Genomic DNA, 15,908 nt, shown 5'->3' with positions numbered 1-15,908 from the left:
TGGATCAACTTTTCCAGTTCGAGTTCATAATGAGAAGAACTCATCTGAAGAAAAGAAAGTTCATAATGAGAAGAACTTGTTTAACCCTTTGCTTGAATTCATCATTTGATGGATCAGCAGCGCCAAAGAGAGTTCGTAATGAGAAGAACTCATCTGAAGAAAAGAAAGTTCATAATGAAAAGAACTCATTTGAAGAAAAGAAAGTTCATAATAAGAAGAGCTTATTCAACCTTTTGGATGACTCTATCACAAAAGGAAAAAGGTCAACATCATCCCCAGTGGAAAGTTTATAATAAGAAGAACTCATCTGAAGAAAGAGAAGAATTTATTCAACATCTCCATCATAATCAAGTGAAGCCAAATGGATAAAAAAATTTATTATCTTTTCATCTTTGCCCTATTCCTGTTAACACAAGAATGAGCAAAGAGGGGCAGCTGAAGATACTAATTTTTTACCCATATTGATTTATTTATTATTATTATTATTATTATTATAATTATTATTATTATAAATATTATAATAATAATAATAATAATTATTATTATTATTAAATATATTAAATATATATATAAATAATAATAAAAAAATAATAATAAAATAAAATACAAGCCCAATTTTTCGGCCCAAACCAAACTGAAACCCTAAACATTTAGGGTTTCAGCTAGGGTTTCTAACCCTAGCGCCGCAGCCGCCTCAGCCAATGGTCCAGCTTCCAGCCGCCTCTGCTGCCAGTGCCACGCCTCCATCGAAGCCTCCAGAAGACCCAGATGGTCACCCACGTTGCTACTCTAGCAGTGAGTCACCACATAGTTCGGTGACTCACCGAAATCCGCTCTTCGGACCGGTCTGAGACGAGTGCCGGTGATGGCTATAAAGCCATCACCCAACCTGCAAAGGAAAAAACACACAGAGACAGAGAGAGACAGAAAACAGAGAGCAAACGTCCCACAACCAGCAAAAAACCAAAACAGAAAGGAAAAGAAAAGAAAGGAGCTTACCGAGGAAGCCACCGGACCCCTTCAAACGTCACCAAAACCTTCGGAAGCCGAAGGTACTTCTTTAGATTCGCTCCGATCATGAGCCATTTAGGAGAAAAGAGCACCGGAACCGTCCTTAGGACGGTCCGATCTATCTAATGGTGTAAAAATAAAATTTTCCGGCCACCGGAAACGGTGGCCGGCGGTGAGGGTCACGGCGGCAGACGGTTGCCGTCCGGTGACCGGCTTCCCTCCGATGAGGGAAGCTAGAGAGAAGCCAGAGAGAAATTTTGTTCTCTCTCTGTTAGAGAGAGAACAGAAATGAAAAAATGAGAAGCTGGCCCGTAGGGCCAGCCGGTTTAGGGTATTAATACCCTCTCCCAAACGACGTCGGTTTTGGGGAGGGTATTTCTGTAATTTCATAAAGGGTAAACCCCGTCCGAAGCCATTCCAACTTGTAATTTTTACATTCTAGTCACTAAATCGAGTTTATAATACTTTTAATTTGATCTTTAAATTTCAGTTTTATTTATTTTAGTCCTTTATATTAAAATAATATATTTAGGATAAATAACAGATTTAATCCCTTAATTTTAATAAATAACATTTTAATCCCTAGTTTATATTTTTAATTTATTTTAATCTGATATTTCGAATTTTAGATAAGTTTATTTTAGTCACTAAATTAATAAATAAGAAAATAGCATGTTTAATCCCTGTAATTTTGATTAATTATGAATTAGGTTTTTAATTTTAATTTTACTATAATTTAGTCACTTATTTTAAATATTTTTTTTATTTTATTACTTTTAAATATATAGCTCTAATTGTATTTTTATTTTAATTTTACTTGTTTATATATTTAAATATTTTTATTATGTAGTCATAAATATATATATAATAAATAAATATTTATTTATTTATTTTAAATAAATTATTTTAATATTTATTCTTTAATATCGAAGAAAATGACAGTCTTAATACAACTGGATGTCCTATTCTGGTATTTTAAAATTAAAAATTATAAAAATATTATTTAATTTAAATTAATATTTAGCAATATCAAAGAAAAGAGTTGTCTTAAGGCACCTAGAAGTCCTTTTCTGATATTTTTAAATATTTTTTATATAATTTTTATATAATTTTGAAATTATAAATTAAATATATTTTGAATTTTTAATTTTTAATAATAGAGACAATTTATAATTAAAAAGTACCAATTTTGGGCGTTGTAGGAGTGCTAATCCTTCCCTAAACGTAACCGACCACGAATCCCTTTTTATTATTAAAAAGAACGAATTTTTGGTTATAAACGCAGATCAGTTCATTTTTAATTGATGTTTTCTTAAAACTCTTTTAAAAAATAATTTTTAGGTATTCGACTTACCTGACCCAAAAGGCCGATGGCGACTCCTAAATTATTTTCAAAACCATTTATTCACATCAATTTTCCCGCCAAATAAATATTTCGTGCCCGGACGAAAACCGGCTACGACAATTATCATTTAAAAAACAAGACATTATATATTGTATTATATAAGATATGAATTATTTATATGCAATTTTAAAAATAAAATATTATATATTAAATTTAAATATAAAAAATCATTAACTGGTGAATTGATAGGTGAAGTTTTTAATAATATTTTTTTTATGAATTGTTATATATTTTTAATGATCAAGAACTAAATTATATATATATATATGTGTGTGTGTGTGTGTAGAGGATTAAAAGTCATTTTGCTTTTTTCAATAATTGCTATGTTGGATGGAAATTTTAACAACGAGACCACCTTGCTCTTTTCAAAATGCAAATGAACCAATTTGACCATTATTTCAGCGAAGCGACCAAAATAAAAATACGAAATATAATAAACGGACAATTATGCATGTTAGCTTGAATGTCTGATGCTGTAGCTAACATATCATCCTCCAAATAATCTTTAAAAAGTGCCAACCCATGATTGAGATGAATGAACAAAACCAAGTCGGGATTAATGAAGCCGAGTAAAATTATACGTCAAAAACAACCAGAACCAAGATAGTGAACAAGCAGGATGTTACCTATTTAACAAGTTTGAAGTATAAAACGATGACGACAGCAACGATAAGAACTGTAACAATGATCCCAATAATCCACTTGTTCCGGTTCATCCTCCTTGACATGGCTGTCAAAATTTTCTTACTCTTGCCAATGTTATCATCCACTCCGTGAAGCTGGCAATTAAAGCAAAAACCCAACAATAAACACATATCCAAAATGGTTTACCATCAAACATTATATAACTTGATGCAAGAAATTCTGAGGTTCAAGTATCATATAAGCTTTCGACGTAACATGCTCGAGCGACGTTGTGCTGAAAGAAATTGGAGGTCATGAGATGCTATACCAAGGTTGTTATATAGAGCTTGAAAGAAATTACAACTCGAATACAAGAAAAACATCGTTACAAGATTCATACCACTTGTGTAGTTGTGTTAAGAAAATTGGAGGTCATGAGATGCTATACCAAGGTTGTTATATAGAGCTTGAAAGAAATTACAACTCGAATACAAGAAAAACATCATTACAAGATTCATACCACTTGTGTAGTTGTGTTAAGAAAATTGGAGGTCATGAGATGCTATACCAAGGTTGTTATATAGAGCTTGAAAGAAATTACAACTCGAATACAAGAAAAACATCGTTACAAGATTCATACCACTTGTGTAGTTGTGTTAAGAAAATTGGAGGTCATGAACAGAGAAAAGCAGTTTATAGAAGAGATACCGTGTTATTGGCATGCAAGAGAGCCTGTCTCTGCGAATGCAAATCCTGAAGAATTGAAACACCAAGCTCTTCTGTTTCAAGCATGGTTCTTCTACTGTCCTTAACTCTGTCACTGCTCTGATTCAACCGCTCTGTAGTCATCATCAGTCTTGATCTTTGATTAGTTGATGCCTATTACATATTCATCTATAAGTGATCAAAAGTTAAATGCAAGGAAAGCATACCATGGTGAACCACGGCATGTTAAAAAGTTAGAAGAATGAAAACATACGGTGAGTGCATCAGCCATTCCAGACTCTAACAACTGATCTCGATCATCTGGATTTAAATTACCAGATGCAATTCTTTTAACTTCGCTCTTCAGATTGTTAAGGTCTGATTTATATTCCCTTAACTTAGCAAGAAGCATAGCCTTGACATTTGACTGCAAACTTCTTGCCTCAAGGTCCATTTTCCGAATCTGATAAAATAAAAAACATCAAAGTTAAATAGCCAAGGAAAATAAAGGCCAAATAGGGGTATCTAAACATGAAATAACCAGTTACCAGTTCTTCTGCATTTTCCAATCCACCTCTTATATCAGAAACTTTTTGCTTCTTCTGCTCTGCAAACAGAAAAAAAATTAATAAATTGAAGAACAATTGGCCAATTACAAAGGCCGGTGCTATAAAAATTGAAAAAACCTCTCATCAAACATATTACAAATTTAAATACTAACCTACCACATTACTCAATAAAAGGAAATACATATTATTTAGATTCACGTCCTAATTTTGTGTCTACCAAACACTTTACTATCAAATTCCTTTATCTATTCAATGATTCAACATCTCCCCAGCTATTTTTCTTTAGACATGGCTTGATGCCATTGTTTAAAGGCCCAAAACTTTTTCTTTCTTTTCATCTTCTAAGAAGTATATATCTCAAACATCCTATGTTACTCAAACTCTTTAATTTTCTTGTAGTACCCACCACATACACTCGTATCCAGTGGAAATCCAGACATTAGTGTGGAATACATGGTAAAACTTGAAAAAAAATTGAGCATATCCGTGTCATATGTATACCCATATCTAATACACATATCTGAGTCCAAGTAATGTAGTAACCATACATCTACCTAACTCTTCATATAATTTTCCTCTTCGGTTATAACTTGCATGTAATAATACAACAATTTAAAGAACCCAAGTAAAGAACAAAAGCAAACTCCATCGCACATCAAAAAATGATAAAGCAATGTACGTTAACTCCAAAACTATTATTCATTCATGGTAGTTTATTATTAACTTTGAACTAATTCCAATCACAACATATATTCTACTCGATACTTCAGAATTACTTTCTTAATTCCATGTTTAACGCTTAAAATTCAGGCATTTCAAATTCATTCCTGTGATATATCTCACACACAGTTCCATGCGAATTTCACAAAACTAATGAAATATCACATACTTCATTCTGAAAATAAACACCATGAAAATCATGAGAAGTAATCAAATTAGATCAGTTTTAAAAATCCAAGGAGAGATAAAGAAGATCTGATCTTCTTTCCTTCATCTTAATATCTCCTATTTTTTTAATCAGCAGCAGAAAGTAAGCTGAGAATCCTTTATTCCGCTAAATTAGAAAGGGAAAAATCAACAATGCCATCACACAACCACAATTAGGAGCAAGAAATGAAGAAATTGACACAAAAAAAGATTCGTTCATATGAAAATTTTGAAATTACAACCTCCACTGATTGCAGCAGCAGCCGTACACTTCTTGGAAAGATTCGCCGATAGCTCGCAATATTGCCGTTCATATCCTTCGAAGACTTCACTCATCTTTTGATTTTTTTATCTACATAAAAAATCTCGTCAAAATCAGCAACAAATAGAATCAGGAAATTAAGATTTAAAATCAGATAAAAATTCAAAAAACTATAAAAGTAAAGAAAATAGAGAGAGAGAGAGAGAGAGAGAGAGAGAGAGAGAGAGAGAGAGAGAGAGAGAGAACCTGAGATGCAATCGTCGTGTCTTGGTGGTTTCGATTGTTATTTCGTTGCATAATAAAAAAGGGTAAAGTCTATGAATATTCTCCGATCTTTTAAATATCTTTCATTTTGGTCACTCATTTTTTGAAATTTATAATACAGTCATCAAACTTTTAGTTGGTTTTCATTTTGTTCCCTGCCGGGTCCTTGGATTAGTTTGTGCTGACGTCGCAGTTACCTCGGTTAACCCTCTGACGTGACAGTTTCTTTTCTTCTCCTTTTTGCAGCTTCTTCTTCTTCTTCTTCTTCTTCTAAGCTATTTATCTTTTTCCTTTTATAAATAAGACATTTTAATATCCTTTTGCAAATCTCTCCTGCCCATCTTTCCATCTCTTTTTTCATATCTTGCTTGAGCATAAGGTTTCCTCCGGCTAAGAAGGCATGGAAAAGCTTTACCTCCAAACTGATACTTTCCAACCAAACTGTGCATGCTAAACTTATTTCCCTCTCTTCTCCTTCAAATCATGTCTTCTCATGATTTAACCTATATTGATACTTTCCATTGCTTTGCAAACAGCAGTATTTCCACATCAAGGTGTACTCTTGAAGTTGGAAATGGTTTAGAGAAGCATAAGATTGACATCTCCTCTAGATTTAGTGGAGCATGCAATGGATACCGAAGCAGTGAAATTTACAGTGTTGATTTCGCTCCTGCTGTTAATGTCCAGCAATTTTAACCTTTCCAAACGCACCGATTCCGATCGTTCTTCCAAGCTTGTAATTAGGAAATAGTACACTATCCACCTCACTTCCTCCCGATCCATCCATTTTTTCTTCCTTAAATCCGAAACAAAAACATTCAGAACCAAAATCAAAATCAAAATCAATCAAATTTAGATTGTAATTTAAAATATTTTAAATTTAGTTATATTTTTTAATTTTATTTTTTAAAATTTTGAATTTTTTGATCTTTAGATTATGTAATTTAAATTTATAAATGTTATGCGTGGATTACATACTAAACTTCTAAAATTTATGTTTTTTTTTCTATGTGGACTTTTTTAAAATAATATTTAAAGAAAAAAAACACTAAAATAAATATAAATCGTATATTCATGAACCAAAAATACGAGTACTCTAATTCTGTAAATACCCGAATTTAATGGACCAAGAAACTAATCGACATTCAATTAAAGAATTTATAGCATTCTAAGGTTGCTTTAAACAAGTTCTAATAATCTGGAATGGAAGCAAAGGTGTATCCTTCGGCACCCCTCCATGAATAAAGCTATCCGAGTCTCGTAAAAACCTGCTGCATACAAATTCCGATAAACGAAAAGTAGTGTCGGTCGAGCTCTTTCGAAGTTCGACAATCAAAGCAGGCTGTTAAAGAGGCTTTGAAAGAGACATCAGAAAGTTTAAAAGTTAATAAAAACTTCGCCTGCAATGCCAATGCCATAGATTGTAATCCTCATGCACTATTTGGCGTGTAACGCTCTATTGCAGGAATGGTTGTTTCGATCGAGGTCGTAATGAAATAAATAGTGTTGGATCAATGCGTATAGAGTTTTCCCTCCAAACAAAGGGGTTGATGCCATCTAATGTTACTCGACTCTTCATTTTTATTTTTGAAGTGTTCGTGTTCGACACCAGTGTCAGAAAAAATAAATATACCTATGTCGGATACATACTCGTATGCAACACTCACACCTAGATCTAAATAACCTAGATCGCATCACCATCCAACACTTCCCGGAGCGCAGCGATACGTAAACGACAGAAAATGAAACACTATTGCCCTATGAACATCTATAACTGCAAGGATCGATACTTATGCTTTAGCATTTCATAACATACATGCCAAAGCAATGATTTCATAACAAGCTCTATGCTGCAGCATTCAACTATTATCCAATGACGATAAACAACTTCCATCTCCGAGAACCCAGACTCATTTCACCATTATGTGACAAAATATCATTAACAATCTGGTACTACAAAAACAAGTCAAGCATAACTATCGAACGTGCATTGAATTGCTAAACGAGATCCCCCTTTCAACAGTTAAACATACTGTCTACATCATCCAGTTAAAAACACTTTCTGTTGAATCAGCTGTGTAACTGGGAGGAAAAGAATTCCAAGGACCAGAAGGCATACCTGGAAGGAATGTAAGAATGCCGAGGACTAAGAGGACATACGCCTGCGATTGCTCTCCTCCCATATGCCCAGTGAAGATGAAAAACGAAAGAAAAAGAAGCAAGCACCCTAGACAAAGCATAAAAAGTGCAAGGGCAATGGGTTTCCATGGGATTCTATCGAAGGCTTTTGGTGCATAATCAAACCTCCGGTCGTAACGCCCATCGTCTTCATCAACAGCTAAAGGACTGTAACGAACATGATGCCTAGACAACATAATAGTTAAACACTCAACTATCTCTTAGGATCCTTTGCAGATAAGCCAGATTTGTCTAAACACAAAAAAGAACACAAATTTGCTCATTTCAGATATCAAATAAAGAAGTTTCGAAAGAATCAAATCAATACACCAATAAATAGTATTTACTACTAAATGCAACGACGAACAAGAAACTATATTATATAGCTTGGAAAGCACACAACCAGATCATCACTGAACACCCAAATCCAAAGAACCAAGCTTAATAAACGTAAAATTTAGCAGTTGATATTAATTAATTCGATAAAAAAAGACTAATAAACATCAAATTTCTCCTTTTTTTCAGTTTTTCAGCATTAATGAACCTATATTTCAACTATGTGCTAAACTGGGTAACCATTAAATACAAGAAAAGATAAAAAACTCAAGACACCACGACCACGACCACGACCACGACCACGACCACGACCACGAGACGAGACGGCGGCGGCGGCGGCGCGCGAGAGTCCCCCTTGTTCTCTATCACTCAACAAGGAAGTGGGAAAGCCAAGCCTTAAATACCATTCCCAATAGTGTTTCCAATACTATGTGGGATTTGAGCATTACCAACACTTGTTCCCAATACTATGTGGGATTGAGCCTTAAATAGTGATATTATTTTTGAATGTTTTGCTTAAAATTACAATAATCGCGATTGATTGTAGATTGACTTTTAATTATGACATATTTAATCGTATAATACTAATGCAATTGGTTGCTGATTCAGTTGTTTTAAGGTGCATAATTGTTAATTGTTTCCTGAATAATCACATTGTATTGGAAACAAGTGTTGGTAATGTTCAATCCCACATAGTATTGGAAACACTATTAAGAATAGTATTTAAGGCTTGGCTTTCCCACTTCCTTGTTGAGTGATAGAGAACAAAGGAGACTCTCGCGCGCCACCGCCGTCGTCTGTCTCGTCTCGGGCCGTGGCCGTGGCCGTGGTCGTGGTCGTGGTAATATGTGTCTTCGACACGTACTATCTTTTTAGAGAAAATTCTTAAGAAACAAAATCTTTTTTTTTTAACTATCACAACGAATTTTCGCAACGAATTTGGAAAATCGCAACGACAACTGTAGACTATCGCAACACGATTTTCAACTATCGCAACGCGATTTTCAACTATCGCAACGCGAAATGAAAAATCGCAACGCGATTTTCGCAACGAATTTGGAAAATCGCAACGAATTTAGAAAATCGCAACGCGGACTGAAAAATCACAACGCGATTTTCAACTATCGCAACGCGATTTTCAATTATCGCAACGCGAAATGTAACGCGAATTTACGATAGTGGAGATCGCAATGCGAATTAGAGATCGCATTGCGATTTTGTTGGTCATTTTCGCAAATCCAAAAAAAATTGATCAAAATCGTATATTATCTGAGATTTTTGGTCACTGAGATTATTTTCTCATATTGATATACCTATGTCTATTCTTAAAATTATTTCCGAATAAGCTATAAAGATACGGTGGGCAAAATACACAGGAGGATGATCCCTACTTGAAACAATTTTACTAGTACACTTGTGGTTTTGTTGACTAGTTTACTTTAAGAATCGGGTAAATTACACGCTTACTCACTGAAATTTACTCTCTTATTTCTCTCATCGTCCTTTCAACTTTTTCAATCAGTTCGCTGAACTTTAAACATTGAATTTTTTGTCACTCGACCGTTAAATTTCTAACGATATTAAATTAAATTGAAAAAAATTAAAAGTATAATGAGTGAAATAGGAGAGAGTGTAAAGTTTATTGAGTAAATGTGTGGCATGTTTTATTATTAAAATAAGCCACGTAAGCACCCCGTTATTGAGTAAATGGTCGAGTGACCAAAAAAATTCAATGTCTAAAGTTCAGTGAGCAAATTGAAAAAATTGAAAGTATGGTGAGTGAAATAGGAGATAGAGTAAAGTTTAGTGAATAAACATGTAATTTACTCTTAAGAATTTGAAAAAAAAAATAATCTCGTTCATTTAATTATGGCTTAAGGGTCATCTTTATCCCTATAATAGATCAAATTTATTATTTTTACTCTTATCATATTTTCACATCAATTTAATCTTTAAAGTTGTTTAATTGTATCATTTTATGCTCTTTCACTGACTTAAAACCCTAAATTATAAGTCATAAATTAGTGTTTGGAGATATTAGGATTATGATTTAGGGTTTAAAAATTATAATTTAGGATTTTACGTTAGAGGCATAGTTATAGAATGATGCAATTGAGTAGTTTTGAGGGTTAAATTGATATAAGACCAAAAGTGATAAATTAGATGAATAAAAAATCACATTTTTACCTTTAATTATAATTTTCCGGATAATAATAATAATAATAATAATAAGGTTAAAAATGGGGATCAAACAACATTATCACAATCCAGTAAAGGGAAGAAAATTAAAAGGACCGAAGCTTTAAAACAAAAGCTAAATTTGTGGAGACAAGGAACAAATCATTCAAATCTCTTCTCTATTACTTTACATTCTTTCAGCTCTTTATTTATTTATTCATTCATTCATTCATTTTTCCCAACATTTGAACACCCCCAAAGAAAAAACACAGAGCTTGCAGATTTTCTTTGTTTGGTCTTTTACCCGGATCCGACCCGACCTTGATTGTTCCTTGCCTGCTTTTCTCAGCTGAGAGATCCCATTTCTGGAGAGAAAAGAAAACGATCAAAGTAATTTTATTTAAATTTGATCCGATTTTTATTTATGTTTTCTGAGTTTTGTTTATAATGTCTGCTGTAATATTCCATTAACATTGGGTTCTCTCTCTCTCTCTCTATAAAGATATTGGCTTTTTCCCGTAATTTCTACTTTAGATTCAAAGTTTATGGTTTTAGTTAGCAGCATTGACTTTTAATATTAATTTCAATAATGCTTTTCTTCTTCTTCTTCTTCTTCTTCCTCCTTTTGGTAAAGATACTTAATTTTGAACATATGATTGATTGATTGATTGTGTATTTGCCAAATTTCAGTGTTGGATTCGAAGTTTCTTTTTTTTCCCTTTACCATTTTCGAAGAAATAGCATATGTTCTTAACATTGTCTTTGTCAAGTCTTCTTGACACAAGTTTCTGTGAAGGTTGAATTGTCTTTGTCAAGTCTTCTTGACACAAGTTTCTTTGAAGGTTGAACATTGTTTTGCTTCTTTTCATTGAAGAAAAACAAGTATTTTCCAATTTAGGTGTGTTTTTAATTAATTTTTATACAATTAAAAATAATTAAGCTCCTTTCTGATGTGGGACAGATTTCATTTTTTTCTGCTCATTTTTATCTCCTTAACCTCATTGGATACGGTGTGTATGTTGTCTTTTCTCTTCGTTTTTATATATCTAGTTAAACTTCAAGGAATTTCTGCTCCAAGTTTAGGCACTGGTTTTCTTCGCTTGATAATCTTACGTTTTCACTGTTATTTTTTTGGTTGGTTCCATATATATTCACCTATTTAAAACTTTTTTTTTCTTCTCCTTGAATTGACCATGTGATTATGTCTACCACTAATTGCTAGTTTTTTTTTTTTTTTACAGTAAGGACGGCTTGTGGCGAAAACGGCTGGCATATCTATTGTTAAACAATATTTGCTCTTAACCAAGGTCTGCAATTAAACAGTCTTGATGGGGAGTTGTGTATCAGCACCTCAGAAAAAAATCAGGACTGTGAGGAGATCCCGCCGCCGCATCCGGAAATGCCGTGGGAAGGGTTCCGGTTCTATGACAGATGCAACCAAGAAAAGGAATAGTGACTCTCGTGTAACGGATATAGCTGTTAGTGGATATTTACATACAGATTTTGAAAACGGTACGACCACTACTCTTAGAACATCTGAGGATCCGAATACTGCATTCCATCTCACTCAGTTGCAGTGGTGGCATCTGAGTCAAATTGATGCAAATGAAAATTGAAGTTGACCAAGTTTCTTTCCTGCAGGAGCTTGCCAAGAGGATGCTTGGTTCGATTCGGTTAGTATTCTTGAATCTGATTCGGATGATGATTTCGTCAGCGTTCAAGGAGGTAACATATGATTCAACCTTTTACTTTATCGTAATTTAAAGTTCTGTAATAGAAAGTAAAGCATGATGATACAGCAATGGAAAATTTTGGAGTGAACTATCAATCACTGTATAAAACTACTAATTATCTCTTCTTTGTTTCTCCATATCTGCCGAGTTTTAGACAATGGTGGGGGATAAATACATCACAAACTTATGGTTGCTAGTTTTCTCGGTGTATTACATCATAGAGTTTGTGTTGTCTAGCACACCACATTATGGACTGTTTAGTTGTTTTGTATGCAATTCCATTCATGTAATTTTGAATGGACAACAGGAAGATTAATCATCCATGACCATCTTATAAATGTAATTTGTCCGGATTTTTCTTTTCCAGATGGTTTTCCGTTGGGTAATGCGATTGGGAATATGTCAAGTGGTCAGCTGCGTCAGTGTGACGGAAAGGCAGATGAAATTTGTAATAGGAAGAAGAAACCATTTGATCATCGTTATGGAAGCTTTAAAGGTCCGAAAGAGGATAAGCGTAATTCCGAAGAGAAAAACTTAAGATCAGGATTATCAAGAATGATTCCCTCTATGAGTTTCAACAATAAGATTTTAACATCGGGTTCGACTCCACAATACCAAAGAAAGAAATCAGCAGTTTTAAGGCTTTCTTTTAAGAAGAGATCATGTGATACTGAAGACAAACTTGAAGACTGTAAGTAATTCGAGTCAAGTTTATTTCCAAAGCTCTATTTAGTGTTTTTTTAGTTCAATGATTGCTCCTAGAGTAGGAATTTTACGTATAATATCAACTTCATTGATATCAGGTACAGCAAAACGATTTTTATATCGTCCCAGAGCAGGATATATAATTCCATGTAGCAAGGATGACAAGGTGAGTCGAGGGTGTTGGTCCGAGATTCCGCCCTCAACTTTTAAACTACGAGGCGAGACCTATTTCAAGTATGCTAGTAATTCTCACCCTTGGCTTAGCTTTTGTGTTAGTAGCTTTCTATTGAAGTTTATGATCGTTGCTTTCCTTTTTTTACAGAGATAAACGGAAGTGTCCGGCACCGCATTACTCCCCGTATACTCCAATAGGCGTCGACTTATTTATCTGCCCGAGAAAGATAAATCATATTGCTCAACATATCGAGCTTCCTAATGAGAAAGCAAATGGGAAAATCCCTCCTCTTCTAATTGTTAATATTCAGGTATATTTCCCTGCAGTTTAATCATTAATAAAAATGCTTCCTGGCAATTTCTTTTAAGCTATTTCTATCGTCTCATGTCTTCTCTTGCAGTTGCCTACTTATCCTACTGCAATGTTCCTCGGAGATGGTGATGGTGAAGGAATGAGTCTTGTTCTTTATTTCAAAATTTCCGAGGATTTTGACGGACTCATCTCTCCACTGTATCAGGAGAGCATCAAGGTAACATTATAACATTTCACTGTCAGAAAGCCTATATTATATTTATTTAATTTGTATATTTCAGCCAGTTATAACTCTGTAGCGTGATCTTGCGGTATAATGAGGATAAGCATCGGTAATTTCCGTCGTCTTGGAACTATCTGTTGAGAATTTCTGCTTTTGCTCCAGAAATTGGTCGATGATGAGATGGAAAAAGTTAAAGGGTTCGCAATAGACTCTAGTGTTCCCTTCAGAGAAAGGCTGAAGATCATGGCCGGCTTGGTTAATCCTGATGATCTCAATTTGAGTTCTACCGAGAAGAAACTCGTAAATGCTTATAACGAAAAGCCGGTTCTCTCACGCCCTCAGCACAATTTTTATAAGGTATAGTATAAGCTTCTGCTTTGTTCATTGACTTTTTCAGTGTTTAGTTCAACCGAAAGATTACGATCATAAATGGGCAGCACTATCATTAACCAGAATTTGCCTTATGAGGTTAGTTAAGACACACCAACCTTGTAATTTGGGCATGACTTAATTCGCTGACATAGTTTGTTGATCCTTGAGATAATGCCAACGGGTTTAAGTCTTGAAGCTTGCTCTACAAACCCTATGTCTGTTCGAGTAGTGACTGCCAAGTCATTAATAGGATCAGATACGAGGATGTTTATTCTATTTCTCATGCAGGGTTCTAATTACTTTGAGATTGATCTGGACATTCATCGCTTCAGTTATATATCGAGAAAGGGGCTTGAGTCGTTTCGAGATCGATTGAAAAATGGAGTTCTTGATCTGGGTTTGACCATCCAGGTAACACACACTCTGATTGCATGTGTTATCTGGCATCTTTGTTAAATGAACTGGTTAATGACTGAACAAGGGCTGTGCTGCCTGGTTCGATCAGTCATTTCACAGAACCTACCTACATAACCTACTTGAACTGATAACTATAACCGAGTAATGTCATTAAAGTCAGACAAGTCCGTTACAACCGGCTTCGACACAGCCCTTCCAATGTTTGATCATCATTAAATTACAAAAATCATCAAAAACTGAGGAAATTATACTTTGAATAGGGTAAACTTCCTTCAGACTTGTCGATGTGTAACTTCGGATAATGATCTTTGGCTTTGATTGACAGGCACAAAAACAAGAGGAACTTCCGGAGCAAGTTTTGTGCTGCCTGAGACTAAACAAGATTGACTTTTCTGATCACGGCCAAATACCGACACTCCGGACAGTTCTGGATACTTAATTAGGTCGTCGTTGTCAAGGTGCAGGATACCAAATTTAGAAACTCTTGTATGGAGGGATCGATTTTATTTGTTGAAGCTTACTCATTATAATACCAGCTTTACTGCAAATATCTAAACGGAACACTTGATTTCTCATTACAATTAAAATGGTATTTACATCGTATTGTTTCAGTTTTCATACGAATCCATATCGACTTGTACTGATCAATACCGATAAGTATCAACTTGTTCCCGAAAAGTGATCTTATGTTGTCTAAAGATTCAGAAAATATTTGGCGACTCTTGATCCGAGCCTTAACTTCTTGATATCGATAGTTGATAAAATCAGGTATGTGCATTCTCTCAAGGATCAAGCAATAACCATATCAGATCAAATTGCTGCAATAAAAAAGTGTTCCTATAACCATTGATGGGGTGGGTACTTTCAATGAAGATTTTAGATCCTTTATTGTCATCTTATTGCGTTGAAGATCCTATATTGGCAGTCATTCAATTAGTGCAAACTAGATGCAGGGTGAACTTGGGAAGATTATGCTCAACAAGACTTTCGATGCGCTCAACAAGAGCATCTTCGATGTTATTAACCATGTGCCTTTGAAACAGATTGGGGACTCGAGTGCTTGCAATACGAGATCAAAGATATATAATCGCCTGAAGGCACAAAGACGTCGATGGACCTTCAAGCAGAAGCAGAATGCAGGAAACATGAGTGGATTCTGAATTCCAAGGGGCCAAAACAAACCAGTATTAACATCGCCGGTGGGAGGAGGAATTTGGTGATTTTGGAATTGGAAACCAAAAATATGTCAGCTCAATTTAGCTACGGGCCATGCAAAAGCTATGGCAAAGTTGATAAGGGATGTCATGGTCAAGATCAGCTCGAGTTGGGGCAAGGGAGTGATGACAATGAGGATTGCAGAGCAGTAGATCGAAGCATACGGTGAGCTAGCTAAGAAGAGCACCACGATCAAATAAGTGTGTATCTTCTAGATTTAAACCAAAAACTTCTCCCATAATTAAAACTAGTGATAACGAAATAAGTGTCTATCTTCTTGATTTTGCCACAAATTCA

General features: G+C 34.6%; 2 protein-coding genes and 1 pseudogene across 3 annotated transcripts; 1 reads left to right on the top strand and 2 right to left on the bottom strand.

The window, feature by feature from the left end:
• Positions 1 to 2,954: 2,954 nt before the first annotated feature.
• LOC120181675 (vesicle transport v-SNARE 13-like) lies at positions 2,955 to 5,628 on the bottom strand. The gene is made up of 5 exons (XM_039186764.1): positions 5,484 to 5,628; positions 4,294 to 4,352; positions 4,020 to 4,208; positions 3,749 to 3,919; positions 2,955 to 3,195 (listed from the first exon to the last, which is right to left on the bottom strand). Exons 1-5 carry the CDS (start codon positions 5,575 to 5,577, stop codon positions 3,043 to 3,045), a joined length of 666 nt encoding a protein of 221 aa, XP_039042695.1. The 5' UTR covers positions 5,578 to 5,628; the 3' UTR covers positions 2,955 to 3,042.
• Positions 5,629 to 6,957: 1,329 nt separating this feature from the next.
• LOC120181677 lies at positions 6,958 to 8,328 on the bottom strand (annotated as a pseudogene).
• A 2,292-nt stretch (positions 8,329 to 10,620) lies between these two features.
• Positions 10,621 to 14,984, top strand: LOC120181673. 2 transcript variants are annotated; one of them, XM_039186760.1, is made up of 10 exons: positions 10,621 to 10,849; positions 11,701 to 11,971; positions 12,101 to 12,184; positions 12,560 to 12,883; positions 12,996 to 13,131; positions 13,220 to 13,382; positions 13,473 to 13,601; positions 13,770 to 13,964; positions 14,268 to 14,390; positions 14,722 to 14,968. In XM_039186760.1, exons 2-10 carry the CDS (start codon positions 11,788 to 11,790, stop codon positions 14,833 to 14,835), a joined length of 1,452 nt encoding a protein of 483 aa, XP_039042691.1. In that variant the 5' UTR covers positions 10,621 to 10,849; positions 11,701 to 11,787; the 3' UTR covers positions 14,836 to 14,968. The 2 variants fall into 2 exon arrangements, with proteins under 2 accessions (XP_039042691.1, XP_039042692.1); XM_039186761.1 differs by lacking the exon at positions 14,268 to 14,390 and having other exon boundaries at positions 14,722 to 14,984.
• The last annotated feature ends 924 nt before the right edge of the window (positions 14,985 to 15,908 follow it).

Source organism: Hibiscus syriacus, unplaced genomic scaffold, assembly GCF_006381635.1.
Source record: "Hibiscus syriacus cultivar Baekdansim isolate YM2019G1 unplaced genomic scaffold, ASM638163v2 tig00112530_pilon, whole genome shotgun sequence".
Classification (NCBI taxonomy): Eukaryota; Viridiplantae; Streptophyta; class Magnoliopsida; order Malvales; family Malvaceae; genus Hibiscus; species Hibiscus syriacus.
The sequence above is the reverse complement of the archived record's forward strand: the minus strand, read 5'-3'. Positions and strand labels throughout refer to the sequence as shown.

Coding starts and splice junctions, on each gene's coding strand:
- LOC120181673 (XM_039186760.1), top strand. CDS start 11,788: ATGGGGAGTTGTGTATCAGCACCTCAGAAAAAAATCAGGACTGTGAGG. Junction 13,132..13,219: donor CGAGGCGAGACCTATTTCAA/GTATGCTAGTAA, acceptor CTTTTTTTACAG/AGATAAACGGAAGTGTCCGG. Junction 13,965..14,267: donor CTCAGCACAATTTTTATAAG/GTATAGTATAAG, acceptor TTTCTCATGCAG/GGTTCTAATTACTTTGAGAT.
- LOC120181675 (XM_039186764.1), bottom strand. CDS start 5,577: ATGAGTGAAGTCTTCGAAGGATATGAACGGCAATATTGCGAGCTATCG. Junction 4,353..5,483: donor TGCTGCTGCAATCAGTGGAG/GTTGTAATTTCA, acceptor TTCTGTTTGCAG/AGCAGAAGAAGCAAAAAGTT. Junction 3,196..3,748: donor TCTTGCATGCCAATAACACG/GTATCTCTTCTA, acceptor TTTAATTGCCAG/CTTCACGGAGTGGATGATAA.